The sequence below is a fragment of the Gossypium raimondii genome, chromosome 7, assembly GCF_025698545.1.
Source record: "Gossypium raimondii isolate GPD5lz chromosome 7, ASM2569854v1, whole genome shotgun sequence".
Lineage (NCBI taxonomy): Eukaryota > Viridiplantae > Streptophyta > Magnoliopsida > Malvales > Malvaceae > Gossypium > Gossypium raimondii.
Genome location: NC_068571.1, coordinates 28974932 through 28992328, shown reverse-complemented (window position 1 = coordinate 28992328; position 17397 = coordinate 28974932). Strand labels below are relative to the sequence as shown.

The 17397-nt window shown below is 31.9% G+C and overlaps 1 protein-coding gene and 1 pseudogene across 1 annotated transcript; one reads left to right on the top strand and one right to left on the bottom strand.

Moving 5' to 3' along the window:
- Nucleotides 1-10581: 10581 nt before the first annotated feature.
- On the bottom strand, nucleotides 10582-11199 carry LOC128042536 (L10-interacting MYB domain-containing protein-like). Its single transcript, XM_052633903.1, has 2 exons — nucleotides 11035-11199; nucleotides 10582-10911 (listed from the first exon to the last, which is right to left on the bottom strand). Exons 1-2 carry the CDS (start codon nucleotides 11197-11199, stop codon nucleotides 10582-10584), a joined length of 495 nt encoding a protein of 164 aa, XP_052489863.1.
- A 3505-nt stretch (nucleotides 11200-14704) lies between these two features.
- Nucleotides 14705-17077, top strand: LOC105797477 (gibberellin 20 oxidase 1-like; annotated as a pseudogene).
- The last annotated feature ends 320 nt before the right edge of the window (nucleotides 17078-17397 follow it).

Genomic DNA, 17397 nt, shown 5'->3' with positions numbered 1-17397 from the left:
ATGTTTTATATAAAAGAACATTTGTTAGAAAAAAAAGGAAAAAAAGAAAAATAAATAAAAAAATAATAATTACATAAAAAATAATAAAAAATTACTAAATTGAACTGGAATTCAAAATTTTGGGGTAAATCAGCAAATAAATAAAAATCAGAGGACCCATTTAAACGCGCGAATTACATAGAGGGGCTGGAAGGAAAATTTTCCCTTCTCCTCTAAAACGGCGTCGTTCAAAAAGGACTAGATTGGAATTAAAAATAAATTAACGGGATAAATTTTAAGACATAAAGAAACCAAATTGTAAAAATATTAAAAGGCGAAGGGGCTAAAAGCGCAATTTACCCCTCCACTCAAAAACACGCGGATCCTGGGCCGGGTCGGGTCGGAGTCGGGTCGGCCTCCCCAAAACGACGCCGTTTTGGCATCTGGGGAGGCCTGGTGAAACAGCGCCGTTTCACTAGGCTATTTAAGCCAAAAAACTCCAAAATTTCATTCACCCTTTCTTTTTTTGAAAAAAAAACAGAAGCCTTGAAAAAAAAACTCTTCTCCCCTCTATTTATTCAGCCTCCTGACCGATCATTGGCCGGTCACTGGCCACCGCCCCAGCCACCGATCTCCGGCGCCGGCACCACCGTCTGTGGTTGTCGAAAATGGGGAAAAACCCCTATTCAGTTCCTTCGGTCTCTCTAGGCCCAAATCTAGGCTCAAAATCCCCAAAAAAATCAACCAAATCCTCAAAGCAAACAAGAAACCTTTCGGTTTCAGGCCACCGTTCCTCAGGGGTGGCTCCCTCGACCGTCTCAACGACGTTTCAGACCAGAATGAAGGTGAGTCTTTCACTTTTATTTTTATTTTATATCAGTATATAAATAAAATAAAAATAAAATAAATAGTAAAACGAAAATGCATATCAACCTTTGGTTTCGATTGACTCTCTATTTGCTGTGAAAATACTTGTTTTTTTATTGATTTTTTGAATCTGGATTCGGGGATCCCTGTTATAGTATTGCAATGGCTATTTTATAGCCGAATGAAATAAATAAATAATAAAAGAAATCTTCTTAATTTGATTTGATTTGATTTGATTTTCTTTCCTTTCTTGTGTTTGCAGGTGAAGATTGCGAAGATCCCGTTCGCGTGGAGGACATGGTTGCGGCGCTGTTAATCCTTAGAAACCCTAGGGTTTCTTCATCCGTTTTGGGCCTCTGTTCATTTTGGGTCTTGCAGTCCCATTTATATTTTGAGCCTTTTACCCGGGCCAAAATCGAGTATTACAATAATAATTTTAAAAAAAATTTTACAGCCAATGAGGTATTAACTTAATGGCAAGGTTAAGGCATAAGGAATTTTATGATCCTAACTTTGAGTCACTTTCTGTGCAAATAATGTATGAGTTCTCAATCTATATTTATTCTATTTTTTGTCTCATTATATGTGAGCTCAAATTGCTTAATGACTCAAGTACCTCTTCTGCTGTTGAATCACCTTGACGGCGCTCTGGTCTTCTGAGAGACCAGGTATAGTTGATTAAAAAAAAGGATTTTAATCGCTATGAGATCGTTCTGATCAAAGATAAACTGTCCTTCGAGAAAGGTTTCTTCATTGTAATTCGTGCATACCAATTATTAGCTCAAAAGGACCGTGATAGGGGGAGGGGAGAGGGAGAGGGACAGGTGGGGGATTTTGAAATTAATATCAAATTGAGAATATTTGTAAATTTTGAGGGTTCTTTTTTTATAATTATGGCTAAATTGATATAATAAGTAAAAATTGAGGGCTAAATTTGTTATTATACCAATTTTTTAACTGTCAATCATGTTATCGTTTGTGATTTTAACGGAGTGATCAAAATGATCGAACCATGTAATATGAGTGCTTAAATTGTCAATTTTTTTATTTTAAGTGTTTTAAAAAAATTAATAGTTGGGTGACTATCTATGTAATTTACCCTAATATATATATATGTAAATTAATATTTTAATTTAGTCTCACATTATTTTGATAATCTCACATTATGAGTAATTTTATCCGAAATGTTAGGGTAAAATTACAACAATGGTGACTAAACTATTGCCTTCATTCTATTTTGGTCATTGAGCTAATAATTTTTCCAATTTAGTCACTTGAACTTTTGAAATCAAATATTTTGTTCACTCAAAGTTGATTGGGGTTTTATTGGTATAATAACAAATTTAGCCCCAATGTTTACAAATTTTTCATTTTAGTTTGAATTCTAAAAATTCAATAAATTTAGCCTTCAAAATTTATAAAATTTGTCAATTTAGTTTTAATTCTAAAAATTCAATAAGTTAATTGTTGGTCCTTTACAAAAATAATAATTTAAGCTTCTTAACCCAGAAATCTTAGCTTTGGTTTCAAAATTTTATAATTTTATCCTACTCCAATATAAAATTTCTAACATTGTATTTGGAATGATTGTTTTATACACCCTGTTTACCAACACAAAACATGGAAAAGGGAAAAAAGGAATGAAAATAACATCATATAGTAATGATATTTTAAATGTTTCAATCAATGAAGCAAAGTCGATTACATATCTTTGGCAGAGGCTACAACAACTAACCAACTAGCTTATTATAAAAAAAACATCACCAAATAACAAAATTCAATATCCGAAGTAGAAAAAAAAGAAGTGAGCTCAAGTTGCCATTTCCAGCTTTAAAATAGAAGATAAAATAATTGGAAATGAATTGTTTAGTTATAGATAAAGTTATATGAATTTTTAGAATTGAACTAAAATGACAAATTTTGTAAACATTGAGGGTAAATGTGTTGAATATTTTATATTTAGGATCAAATTTATCTAATGGGTAACATTGGAGGCTAAATTTGTTATTAGACAATAAAAAAGCACAAATCAGCTTCGAGGGAAAAAATATTTGATTTCAAAAGTTTAGTGATTAAATTGGAAAAATTAATAGTTCAATGACCAAAATAGAATAAAGACAATAGTTTAGTGACCATTTTATAGTTCACCTAAAATTAATCACATAATTCACGGAAAACATTTAGATTCTTTCAATCCCATTTTTAAACATAATGATAAATTTAGCTCTCAAAGTTTACAATTTTTTTTTGTTAATTTGGCTTTTATTTTTTAGTTAAATTTAGTCACCAACCTTTTAAAAAAAGTCAAATTACTTTTTTTTTAAATGTAGAAATGCTGACTAAAAAATAAATTTTTAACAATGTTGACATGACAACCCATATAGTAGTCCACTTGTACTTTATGCTGACATAACATTACTTGCCTTATATGCCACATCAACAACTAATTTAAAATGATAAAAGTATCAAAAATAAAAAAATTCCAAATTCAAAAAATTTGTGCAAGTATACATTGATTGTCATTCGGCTACCATGTTTAAAATTTTAATTTTTAGTCAATATTTTATTGAAAATACAATAGTTTAACTCATTTTCAAATATTAATGGTCAAATTCGGCTCTTTTTAAAAAGTTGAGGGCCAAATTTAACTAAAAAAAAGAATAATGGCCAAGTTAACAGAATATGTAAACATTAAAAGCTAAATTTGTTATTAAACCTCTTTTATTATTTGAAACATTTTATGTTTGGTAATCATATTAAACCCTGACTAAATCAAAACCAATTGAGTTAGACTCTTAAACGAAGATAAACTCTATCAATATTATTTTCTCCATCCACAAAATTTTAACTCGAAACATTACTTAAAAAATATCAAGCTAATAACAGAAAATTGGTGACACCTAACATGTTACTAACGCCAAGGGTAGAGATGTTTGTTGGTTGACCAAGCTCTCTTGGCTCCATTGTCTTGGCATGATTGGTCTTGGAGTCGTAAAAAAATTAAAATTATTGATAATCTTTTCTCAATCTATAAATATGAAAATAATATGTTTCATTGTATTCGAATTCATATTCTCCCCAATTGAATTAAGACACAATTGGCTTGAGTAATCTTGATATATAAGCTAGTTTAACTTTTAAAAGACTTAATATATTCTTTGATATTTAAATTTAATATTTCCTGTTTTGAATTTAGTATTTAAAACCTTGTTATTCATTGTGGCACTCAAATTTGAAAACCGCTACACAAATTACCTCATATAGGTTAGTTCTTTTATTACATGGCAACACATCCAATCAGTGAGCCACGCGTGGAATTTTAAATCCATATCTTCTGTACAATTTGCATACACAGAAGTCATGTCAACATATATAACAGTAAAAATTTTAAAAATATACTAACAAAATTTATCTTATGAAAAACTAAAAATTCCTACAATTCATAAAAATTCCTACCATTCATAAATATAATTGCTAAAAATTCAAATAAATATTACAAACTTTATCATACGCGAATATGTATGGAAATTACGTATTTAGAATATAAATATGTATTTAAAAATAATATATAATAAATAATGAAACATATAGTTTACAACTAATTATTAATAATACATGGAATTTGTATGATATTAAAATGAAAAAATTAGATTAAATTATGAGTAAAATGAAATTTATACACAAAAATATATCAAATTAAAAAATACTAAATGAATACAATTGTTATAATAGTCTTGTCATCAATCTTGTGTTGATGTTGACTTAATTGTGACACCAACTCAACCAACAATATTGTTAATACTAGAAATTCTATAATACGCATATGTGTGTGGAAACCACATTTTTAGAATACATGAGTGCGTTTATAAATAAATTACAATAAATAATGAAATATAAGATTTGAAACTAAAATAAAACACATACAATATATGCGAAATTAAAATAAAAAATAGTTTAAATTGATAGTAAAAGGAAATTTAAAGAGATAAATACATCATATTAAGAATATTAAATGTACTTCAATTGTTTATTATAGCATTGTCATTTTTCTTAAGTTGGTATTGAGTTGACTTGTGACACTAACTCAATTGACGATATTATCAATAAGATTATGTCATACCCACGATGTGGGTGAAAATAATTATATAATATGTTTATTAAGAATTCACCTAAAAACCAAATGTTACTTTAGTTGAAATAACAAAGTTGGAAGAGTGTATGTTTAGTGTTTTAAGTTCAAATCCCAACATAAACATGATTTTTTTGAGATTTTATATAAAAATAAAATACCTTTAAATTAATATTTACTACCGAGTTTAGATCTGGTTATGGGTTACAACAACTTACTAAAATATTTATATATAATAGAAATTTAAAACATAAAATACATCATATTAAAATGCTAAATGAATACAAGTGTTTATCATGGTGTTGTCATCAATTTCGTGTTGATTTGAGTTAATTTATGACACAAACTCAATCAACAAAATTGTTAATATTAGAAATTTTTTCACACACGTATGCATTTAAAATATATGGTTGTGTTTATTTAAGTGTTTTAAGTATGTAAGATTCAAACTAATAATAACACATATGAGTACAATTTATTTAAGTAAATTATCAAAACACTTAAATAATAAAATGTAAGATTTGAAACTAATAATATCATATATGAATACAATTTACTTAAGTAATTTATCAAAACGCTAAAATAATGAAATGTAAGATTCAAACTAATAATAACACATATGCAATGTATATGAAATTAAAATTAAAATAATTTAAATTAAGAGTAAAAGGAAATTTAAATAGGTTAAATACATCATATTAATAATATATTAAATGTTCTCCAATTGTTTATTATAGTATTGTCATTTTTCTTGAGTTTGTATCAAGTTAACTTGTGAAATTAACTCAATCGACAATATTACCAATAAGATTATCACATATCCACGATGTGGGTAAAATAATTATATAATATATTTATTAAAATTCACATAAAAATCAAATGTTACTTTGGTTGAAATGATAAAGTTGGATGAGTGTATGTTTGGTGTTTGAGCTTGTGTCAAATAGATGTCCGAAAAAAGTTTTAATCACTACTCCATACAAGTCAAGAAGAAAAACAAACAAATCTTCTTTAAACAACAACAAATATTATGTTGGGGATCGACCTGTATATGCAATGAGAAAATAAAAGTAAAAGTAGAGAAGATCAAACACACAAATATTTACGTGGAAAACTTCTTCAAAAGAAGAGGACAAAAAACCACGGGCATAGGAGACTTCACTAAATGAGTAAAAATCAAAAGAGTACAATATGAAGATAATCTCAAAAAATAGCCCTAAATCTTGAAAGAAAAAAAAACACTCTAGCTAAAACTCGAAATTCCTTAAAACTCATAAGACTCTCTCAATCTCAAAGATGATGAAAATAATTAATCTAGGTTACAACAACCTTTTTTATAGGCTAAATTCATACGTTAAATATGACTAAAATAACCCTGGACTAATCAGAGTTTAAATGGGAAGCAATAACAGAGTTTACTTAGGAGAAGAAACTCGATCGAATTGGAAAACACGTCACCACGTCGCAACATCGTATGTCCTTCATTGGGACGTCAAGTGTCACGTCGTTGGAACGCTAACCCTTCTTCATTGCTATGCCGATTGAAAAATACGTGACACACTCCACAAATCTCTACCTTAACTCGTACTTTCTCATACCTCTTTTTTCGAGCCCCCCACAAGTTTATCTAAACCTTTGCAGGATAAATCGACGTTTGAACTTAAAAACTAAAAGACTTTTAATTGTAGATCCACTGCTTAACTTGAAAGAGTCAAATTTCTTAGACTGATGTCAAGTTAACTCCGACTTCGTAATTATCAAGGAAATTGTTGCTACATTAGTCACGATTGAACCTTGAAGAATATATAGACTGCCATTATTTCAACCTCTTATCAAAATGAAAGCTCCAAGGGATACATTAATGCCGCTTGACTCGATAACGAATTTTCAATTTTTCGAGTCCAAGATACTAAAAAAGATGAGGATTTTCTCTAAATTAGGCACATGTCTAACATCTGATAGTGTCCTCATAATTTCATCGTGCATCCTAATCTAAATGGTACCAATACCGATTATCTTATAGAGTGATCCATTCCCCATAAACACAACTCCTCCTTCAATGAAACTATATGTGAAGAACTAGTCCCTATCGAGACACATGTGAAAAGAACACCCCGAATCCAAGATCCATTTAAACGCAAACTGAGACCTTTCGGTTGTAGACACCATAACTAATCATCATTCTTTTCTTCGGCCGTATTAGCATCAACTACTTCATCCTCATTGCTCTCAGCAGCCCTTCAGTTCTTATTTTGTAGTTTGTAACAATCTACCTTAATCTAACCTTTCTTCTTACAATAACCACATACATTGTCTCGATTTCTTGACCTTAAACTAGTCATGCTTCTGGCAACAAATACCGAGCGTTTCCAACTTGAACTGTTACCTGAACCAAACTCATTGTCGAATTTGTCTTTTCTCAACAAGTTTCCCTTCACTTCCTCGAACAAGAGTTTATCTCTCCCATAAATCAGGATTTCCCTAAAAGACTTATATAAAGGGGAAAATAGCACAATAATAGTATAGACTGATCTTCATCATCAATTTGAACCTCAATGTTCTTCAAATCATTCAAGAGAGAAAAACACTCACTGATGTGGTCCCTAATGGAATCATCTTCTCCCATACGAAATGTATATAGGCACTGCTTCAACACCAAGCGATTAGCCAAAGACTTTGTCATATATATAGTTTTTAACTTTCTCTATAAGGCTGCTGTTGTTTTCTCTGAAAGTACCTCTTGCAACACATCATTCGTGAGACACAACTGAATTGCAAACATGGCATTCTCATCAAGCTCATTCCATTATGAATTATCCATATTTTTGTCTTTGTCCCTGTAACGACCTTTTTTCAGGTTATTCTGAACTAGAAATGCTGTCATCTGAACTTGTCATAAATTGAAATTTGTGTAGCTGTTAAACCTTTCGATATCGAACCTTATTGCCATCTCTGAACATGTTAATCTGCAAAAGTTGAACCTTGGCTCTGATACCAGTTTGTTGGGGATCGACCCGTATATGCAACGAGAAAATAAAAGTAAAAGTAAAGAAGATCAAACACATAGATATTTACGTGAAAAAATTCCTTCAAAGAAGAGAACAAAAAACTACGGGCAAAAAATACTTCACTAAATGAGCAAAAACTGAAAGAGTATAAGATGGAAATAATCTAAACAAGTAACCCTGAATCCTGAAAGAAAAATAACTCTCTAGCTAAAACCCAAAATTCCCTAAAACTCACAAGACTCTTTCAATCTCAAAGATGACGAAAATAATTAATCTAGGTTACAACAACCCCCTTTATAGGCTAAATTCGTAGGTTAAATACGACTAAAATAACCTTAGACTAATAAGAGTTTAACTGAGAAACAATAGTAGAGTTTAACTAGGAGAAAAAAACCCAGTTGAATTGGGAAACAATTCGTCACGTTGCAACGTCGTATGTCCCTTGTCGAGACGTCATTCTTTGCGTTGTTAGGACGTGATTTTTGTTCCCATCAGGATGTCGAGTGTCGTGTCGTCGGGATGTCGACTCTTCCTCGTTGCGATGTCGATTAGAAAATACGCAGTACAATCCATATATTATTATATTTTTTTGTCTTTTAACTTTTATAAAATATTTTTAAATATGATAAAATAAATCACTTCTTTTAAAAAACATTCACAATAGAAAACTAAAAAAAATATAATTATAAGTGATTTTATTATTATATATATTTTTTAGAATCACAAGTGTTATAATCCATTTTATGGTGTAAGAATAATCTTATTCGGGTAGAAGTGATATTAAGTTAAAACCCTTCTAATAATAACAACTTTAAAATTTGAACTTAAGTCTAATGTTGAAGGAAGAAGTAATTTTTATAATAATATTACTATAAGTGATTTTTTATTATATATATATTTTGTATAACTACATGTATTATCATCTATTTTACAATTTAAGAATAATTGTATTTGAGCTGAGATAGTATTTAGGTAAGTAAATTTCAATAATAACGACTCTAAGATTTAAATTTATATCTATAGTTAACGAAAAAGTTCACTGCGATCTTTTAATTACTTATTAAGAACTCGATTCACCTCTATCAAAATGGCCTAAAGAGACTGGCATGTCGGGTATAGTCTCAAATTGTCGAAAATCCTCATCATTTGACCAAGCATGTCTTCGAATGTAATTATGCAAAACCATTGTTGCAATAACTATTAAAACTTGCTTGTTGAATGAATAACTTGGAATATCTCTTAATATTGGCCATTTTTTTCCACACTCCAAATGTTCGTTTAATCACAAAGCGTAACGAAGAATGGGCATGATTAAAGATTTCTTCTTTTTCCAGATACTTGATGATTACCTCGACGAAAATTAGGTAAATGATATCGTTCCCCCTATATGGACCTAGAAAACCTGCCATTTGTGGATATCCTGAATCCACAAGATAATATTTTCCTACAAAAAAGTAAAACATAATATCAAGTTTAAAAATAAATTAAATATTTAAATATTTTTTATGTAAAAATTAATTAAAAAAATTAAAGTTCAACTTGGTGGAGGGTGTGGAAAATTTAACTATTGTTTTCTAAGTGCTTACAAAAAAATTCTACTATCATGTGCTGTTCCTTCCCAACCAGGAAATGCAAAAATAAAGCACATGTTGAAGTCACAAACTGCCATAATATTTTGAGTTGGTTCACCTTTCCGTCCGATATAAGGTATTTGACAAGAAGGCAAAATGCATGCTTTTATGTGTATTCCATCTACGACCCCAATACAATCCTTTAAAATAAATACAAGTAATGAGATAAAAGTTAAAAATAATTTATATTTTAAAAATATAAAGATTGTGTAAATTTTACCTTAAAGTGAGGCCAATATCTTGTATCATGTCGAATATGGTTCGGTACTTCCTCGAATTGACCTTCAGTGGGTTTAATCGTGTCTATTCCCATTTGACCAAATATATGCAACATATCAGTAAAAATTCGACTAACAGTTTCCCCAGATCGTTGAAATCACTCTGTTGCATTTGAATTTGATTCTCTATTTCCAAGAATGTACAATGATAATGCTAACTTCTCCATCGTCGATACTTTCCCATTCTTTAAGCCATAATTTGTTTGCAAATCATGCAACAAGCTGTGAAATATATTTTTTGGCATCCTAAAACTATTCATGCAATGATCATCGTGCCCATTTAATACTTCATCCACCCACATTTGACCTGTATAATTTGAATCCATACGCGGTTGCATAGTGAAATAAGTTTCATGGTGTATCAATACACTGCTTAACACATATTCTTCCTCTTCATGATAATTGTTGTGCTCAACTTGGGTAACAATTGTGGCTATTCTTCGTTGAGCTTCTTCACTTAATTCAGGGGTATCATCATTCATATCAAAACTATTATACATATTGTTAAATTCATCCATAACTTGAAAAAGTAATCAAATGAAAATAAATTAATATTTCGTGACATTCTATACAACACAGAAACTTGATTAAAAGCATAGCATAAAAATACCAAACATAAAAAGTATCATACATTAGTTTTACATATAAAAAAGTAGTATAGTTATATTACAATAATAATTCTAAGGAGCTTATGGTGAAGGTGGTTGATGGTATGGTTGGAAGGGAAATGAGGATGTTGCTACCAAGGATGAAAATGATGCAATTGGATTTTGTTCAGCATACTCACGTTGAAGCCACCAAACCCTATCATCTGGATCTAAGTTCAAAAACACTTCTCGTTTCACCGGTATTTGGAACATTTTGGTGGCAAAATAGTACAGTTCATCTTGTTTTGGAATTTCATCTCCTAAAGCATGCAAAGCATCCATTGCATTTGAAATAGTATATTGAGAGTGAGGAAAAATAATTTCATTTACTGACTTCCTTGGACTAGCCATACTTTCACACAATTTCTCAATCTGAGTAGTTAATGTATTTCTTGATGATTTTCTACTTGAACTTGATTTTTTTCCTTTACCGTGTACAACCCCAAATGTTTGCTTTCTTCAATTAGGAATTTCATGAGAATGGTTTGATGGTACCTCATCAGGAGGAATACCTTCATTCTCGTTACTATGTTCATCTGAATCACCAAATCCCTCATTAGGTGCATCATCTCCCATAGGAACCCCACTTGGAAGAACACAAGACGAAGGTGCCCATGCGTTCTCTCCAGTGGCTACAATGCCACCAAACATTTGCCACATTAACTCATTCAATCGTGGTTCAATTCCTTTCTTCTTAAATCCTTTAAAATCAGGATTTTCCTACATAACATGTTAAATGTTAAATGTTATACTAAGATTTTTATAATTGTAAATTATTAATTTCAATAAACTTTATGCATTAAAATAATGATAAAATTAACACTAACCTGTATTTTTGTAGCCCACCATTCTTCGGTAGCATCGACCGTCTTTTTAGATGGACACCATCCAATACCTATAGATTTCTTAAGCAACTCCCTCCATAACCTCTATTCCTTTTTTAATGTATCCCACTTATTTTTCAATTGAGGTTTTCCATAATTTTTTTTTGTGTTTTTGCTTGAAAAAGAGCAATGACATTTTCCCATCCTTTTGAGTTTAGATGAGTTGTCGGTCTATTACCAGCATTGACTTCATTCATGCAAAGCTCACAAAATATCAACGTCAGCTCATCATCCCAAACAACTTTTGTTGCTAAGGTACTATCTCCCTCTACAAAATTTCGTGTCTTTACCATCTATTATTATTTTGATTTTAAATGTCAACCGACATAAAACCATAAATATATAATTAGATATAATAATATAGTTTCATAAAAAATAAGAATAATACATCACGAATGGATGAAAGCCATAAGATGAACACTAAAGAAAAAAATTCTCAAAGATCCATGGTAAACAATAACGAGGATATAGAAAGGATAATTGATTATGACTATCTTTTCAAAATGAATAAAGGAATTTTGATTTTTTTTGTTGGGTTTTTGGTTTTCTTGTTTGCCTTATCTTTGAAGAGCTCTAAACAGCTAAATATTTCACTATTTTTTGTTGGCTTATTGGAAAAAAAACTTAAAAGCTGTGTTTTTTTTTTGTAAGCAAGAAGATTATGCAATCGATTTGTTCATCTTTAAAGCTTTACTTGAACTATTGTTTTCTTTGTTCATCTTTAAAGCTTTACTTGAACTATTGTTTTCTTTTCACTTTAGTCATCTATGGTAGAGCTACAACAATTTTGCTTTTTTTGGCTTGAAATTCTCTTCTTTGTAATTTTTTTCGTTTAAATTTGGTTGTGTTTATTTTTTATTTTTTTGCTTAAAAATAGAGTCTTTGATTCAACTGGTTCAAGTTTTCTGCACATTTGGGGTTGTTCTATATCTTCACAAGAAAGGTAATTCCCTAATTTGTTTCACAAATCCCATAATTTTTTATTATCATGATTTAAGTTCAAAATTAGTATCTTTCAAGAAAAATATTACATCTTCATGCTTCAAATAATTCGAATAAACTGAATATAAACTATATTTTTTATTTTTAAAATACACTACATATATATTTTTTTATTTTTAAAATACACTAATACAGTGCAATTTCCCCATTCCCATTTCCCCTCTTTCACCGATCAAAGTCCCAAACCCTGTGCCCTCAGTGCAATTTCCCCATTCCCATTTCCCCTCTTCCACTGATCAAAGTCCCAAACCCCCTGCCCTCCTCCCATTTCACATTCCCATTTCCCCTCTTCCACCAATCAAAGTCCCAAACCCCGTGCCCTCCTCCCATTTCCCATTCCCATTTCCCCTCTTCCACTGATCAAAGTTCCAAACCCCGTGCCCTCCTCCCATTTCCCATTCCCATTTCCCCTCTTCCACCGATCAAAGTCCCAATCCACCTCCACCGATCAAAGTCCCGATCAGAGGTTAGAGCGGTGCTTCTACATCTTCCACCTTTGAATTTCAAAGGTATGTTAACTTTTTAAAAGGGAGTTTGCTGCTATTAATAGTATTAAACCTAGACATTAGTTTGCTTTTTTTCCCTCTCTTTTACGGTGCTTCTACCTTTGAATTTTCAGTTCTCGAATTATTTCCCCTCTGTATTTGTAAATCTTCAGTTCTTCACCTTTTCCGCATGTTAATTTGTTAAATTATTTTTCATTTTTTTGCTTTTTGCTTTTTTATTTTTGGATTGATGAACTGATTGATCTCTGTTATATTAATATGACCAATATAGTGGTTTTCTGATTTTTATTTTAAGAATATATTTTCCTGTTTTTGCTCTCCTCTGCTTTGAAGTGTTTTTCAGCTTCTTCACCTAATTTAGAATTGTGTTCACAAATTGTATGTATAATTGAAGCTAAAAATGAATTATGATGGATTAATGAAACAAGATGTGAACCTGAAGAAAAAAGATGGGTTTTATGACAAAGAAAGAAATCAAACTTGAGTGCAGTAATAATTTTATGGATAACTTTGAGCCTTTTGTGACAGTCCACTTTTGTTATATGTATTTGGAAACTATGGATTTTATGCTTTCTGTTATTGCTGCAGATGCAATTGAAGCTCATTTCTAGCTATCTTTTTCTAAATTATAAATGTTCGTTTATTAGGAAAAGAAGTGAAAGTATCATTCCAATCTTTCTTCATTGACTGAAGTTTAGCACAAACTCTATGAGCTAAAGATTCATAGTTAATGCAAATCTTTGAGCTACACTTAGAAATGTCACCATTAGAATCATATAGAATAAAAGGGTTTTCAATTTTCATCATTTATAGCTTGTTTGCAGTTTTTGATCTGTTTAATTACTTGACTTGTGTTCTTTGTTTATATATAGTCAGGGATATATATATTGAATGGGGACTAATGCTATTGAAGCAGGGGAGGCTCCATTTGACTCCTATCCTAGTTCCTTTGAGGTACTATTTTCAAGTTCGTTTCACTTTTTTTCTATTCTAACTTTGAATCTATTGTATAATTTGATCACTATCGGGAATAATTACATGCATTTGTTTGTGTTTTTTTTTTTTGCTTAAGCAAGTGTTAAAAGCCTTGGAAATTCGGTTTGTGCCCTGCAAGCTTTAAGTTATAATTTTTTGAGTTTAGATGTTTAGGTAATTTCATTGTGTATGACTTAAAATTATAGTTAGTAATAATATTACTAAATAGTGTGTAAATCATGCTAAATGATAGGTCCAAAGATCAAAAGATAAAATGTTGCTGCCTATGGGATAAGGTAAGTATATCATTTAGAACTAGGCTACTCAAAGAAAAGCAATAACAATAACAACAATAATAATAGTGAGTGACAGCAAACCATCTCACCTTGAAGAAAGAACAACACTTTTTAATCAACCATCCAATGTTGCAAACAATCTACACAAAGCCATTGCCTCCAATTAGGCAAAAACATCCAGCCTTTTACTTTTAACAAAGAATTTAACTTCGAGGAAAAACTGTTTTAAAGAATATATATACATTGCATCACTATACAGATTACTATCTGACAGTGCACTAATTAATGTAGACTTCCCCTGTTAATTGAGAAAAAGGGTAAATGTTGAGCATGAGAAAATAGAAGGAAAAAACACAAGATATCTCTAACTTGTTAGTCTGATTGAAGAAAAAGAATATCCTAAGCTCCCACAACCAAGAACAAAGCAAAAAAGAGAGGAGAAACCAACAAAAACGAGGGAGAAACCAACAAGAACAAGGGAGAAACCAACAAGAACGAGGGGAGAAACTGTTGTTTTATTCCCAAATCTGAAAACAAATAAGATTGGGAAAGAAATTAGTTTAACATCTAAGGATAAAATGGTAAAATAATAAATTAAAGTATGGGTATTTTTGTCATCCAAAAATACCTACTGCCCCAGCTAGAGCTGACTGGAGCTTTTAGCACCAGTGAAGATAAAGTTGTCGAGTGCAGCAGGCTTGTCTCACTGTGCTGGAAACCAAGATATCCAAACAACCAAGCAAGTCACTGTGGTGTAGTGAGATTGAAAATCAAGGTAAAAAATTTCAACGCACTGTATTGCAATTGAATCCAAAAGGAACGTTAAGCTGCCAACACAACACAAATTAAAGGGGAAATGAGGCAACAGTTCAAACCAAACAATTAGATTCCAAATATTATTGGTTTTCTACTTCTCTTATTTAAACCCTCTTAGTTTTGCTCCTCTATATCTTGTCTTCTTTTTCCTCTCCGACCACCTAAAACAAGAAACAGAAAATGGTACATTGTCTGCCAATGGTTTCTGTCATTCAAGACAAGCCGATGCTTCCACCAACTGCTGCTGTCGCAAAGAATGAGCATCGCCCTTTAGCTTTCGATGCATCAATCCTTGGATCTGAATCCAATATACCCTCTCAGTTCATATGGCCTGACGACGATAAGCCATGCCTGGATGACCCGGAACTTGTAATTCCAGCCATTGACTTCGGAGCTTTCTTGCTTGGGGACTCTCTTGCTGTATCAAAAGCGGCAGAGGCCGTGAATGAGGCATGCAAGAAGCATGGGTTTTTTTTGGTTGTAAGCTCATCAGTACATGGACCGCTTCTTCAGCCTGCAACTCTCTGAGAAGCAAAAGGCTAAGAGAAAAGTAGGAGAAAGCTATGGGTATGCAAGCAGTTTCGTTGGCAGGTTTTACTCCAAGTTGCCATGGAAAGAAACACTGTCTTTTCGGCACTGACCTCACACTCAAAATATCGTGCAACACTATATGGTGAATTGGATGGGTGAAGATTTTAGAGATTTCGGGTAAATAAATTCTTCTCACCCTTCCATTCCTAATTAAATAGGAGAAATGCTAATTTGCATTCAGTCAATATACGAGATGATCAGCTTATTTTCACGTCAAGATTTAGTCTCCAAAATGCAAAAAATACATGTTGCAGTTTCAGCGTATTTGTTAACCCCATGTGTATTTCAAGCCTTGTACAAATAGTGACAATTGGATATACATCTTTTTTAGGTTTGAAAGAGATGGGGTGACAAATTCAATAGACATCATTCCTTGCATTGACCGAACCCTAAATCCATTCAACATTGATTGCTTAAATACCCCTTCTAAAACAAAAATACACATTATAACTGGATGGCCTTTTTTGACTTTGCGTTTCTCTTTTATAACCTATGTTAATTTGTAGAATGTTGCGACAAGTTTTACCATAGGATAGGAATCTAACACTCGATTTTGCTTTTCGTACTTGACAGGAGGCTTTACCAGGAATATTGTGAAGCCAGGAACAAGGTTTCCCAAGAGATAATGGGGCTGCTAGGGATAAGTCTAGGACTTGACCAAGCCTACTTCAAAGACTTTTTCGAACAAAATGATTCAATCCTGAGACTGAATCACTACTCTCCATGCCAAAAGCCTGAGTTGACTCTGGGAACCGGTCCCCACACCGATCCCACTTCCTTGACAATCCTTCATCAGGATCAAGTTGGAGGCCTTCAAGTGTTTGCCGATGAAAAGTGGCACTCCGTTGCTCATATCCCAGGAGCTTTCGTTGTCAACATTGCGATACATTCATGGTAATAAAGATTCTGAACATATATGCATACGTATATACAAAAAATTTTAACGAAAATGAGGCTGTGGTGTTTGAATACAGGCTTTGACAAACGGTATTTACAAGAGCTGCTTGCACAGAGCAGTAGTGAATACTGAAACGGTGAGAAAATCACTTGCATTCTTTCTATGTCCCAAGCTGGAGAGACCGGTGACACCAGCAGCTGGCTTAGTTAATGCCGCAAATTCGAGGAAATACCCAGACTTTACTTGGGCAGCACTACTGGAATTTACACAGAACCATTACCGTGCAGACATGAAAACCCTTGTTGCATTCTCCAAATGGGTTCAAGAACAAGAATCGAACAACAAATTAATACCTTAGGGACAATGCTGGGCTTTGTGGGCGTGGGGAACAAATAAGCAATTGCTTTGGGTTAATAAAGTCAGATTAGAGGGAGACAAGTAAGGGAAGCATTTATCTGCTCGTTCATGGTGGGTCTAAGGAATAGAGCTACAGAAGTTATAATACTATTGACAATATATAGTAGCTTAATTAGTGCGTCAGAGAATCATATTATAATTCAAGTCTCTTATTTTAACTTTCTTTTAAAATTTAGCATTAACACCTTTCGGCTTTTTCTTTGTTTTGGTACTCTATCTCCTTTATGTACTACTATTTGCTAGTACAATCCTTAAACTCATAAAAACTAACTTAAATTAATTAAACAAAAGTGAAAATAGATGTAGATCCTCCATGTATGTAACAGTAAACCTAAATACTTTTAACCCAGAATCCATATAATCAGTAGCCAACTAATTGTTCTTATTAACCTATCAATTTAACAATGGACGAGGCGATGAAAATCCAGTGCATGCACGTGTTGGAAGGATTGCTTAATTGGTCCTTTTATCCA

Bases quoted from the DNA above. Each gene is read 5' to 3' on its own strand.
- LOC128042536 (XM_052633903.1), bottom strand. From the start codon at position 11,199: ATGTGGCAAATGTTTGGTGGCATTGTAGCCACTGGAGAGAACGCATGG. The intron at 10,912-11,034 runs GTACCATCAAAC...TTAACTACTCAG, and splicing joins AAGGTATTCCTCCTGATGAG to ATTGAGAAATTGTGTGAAAG.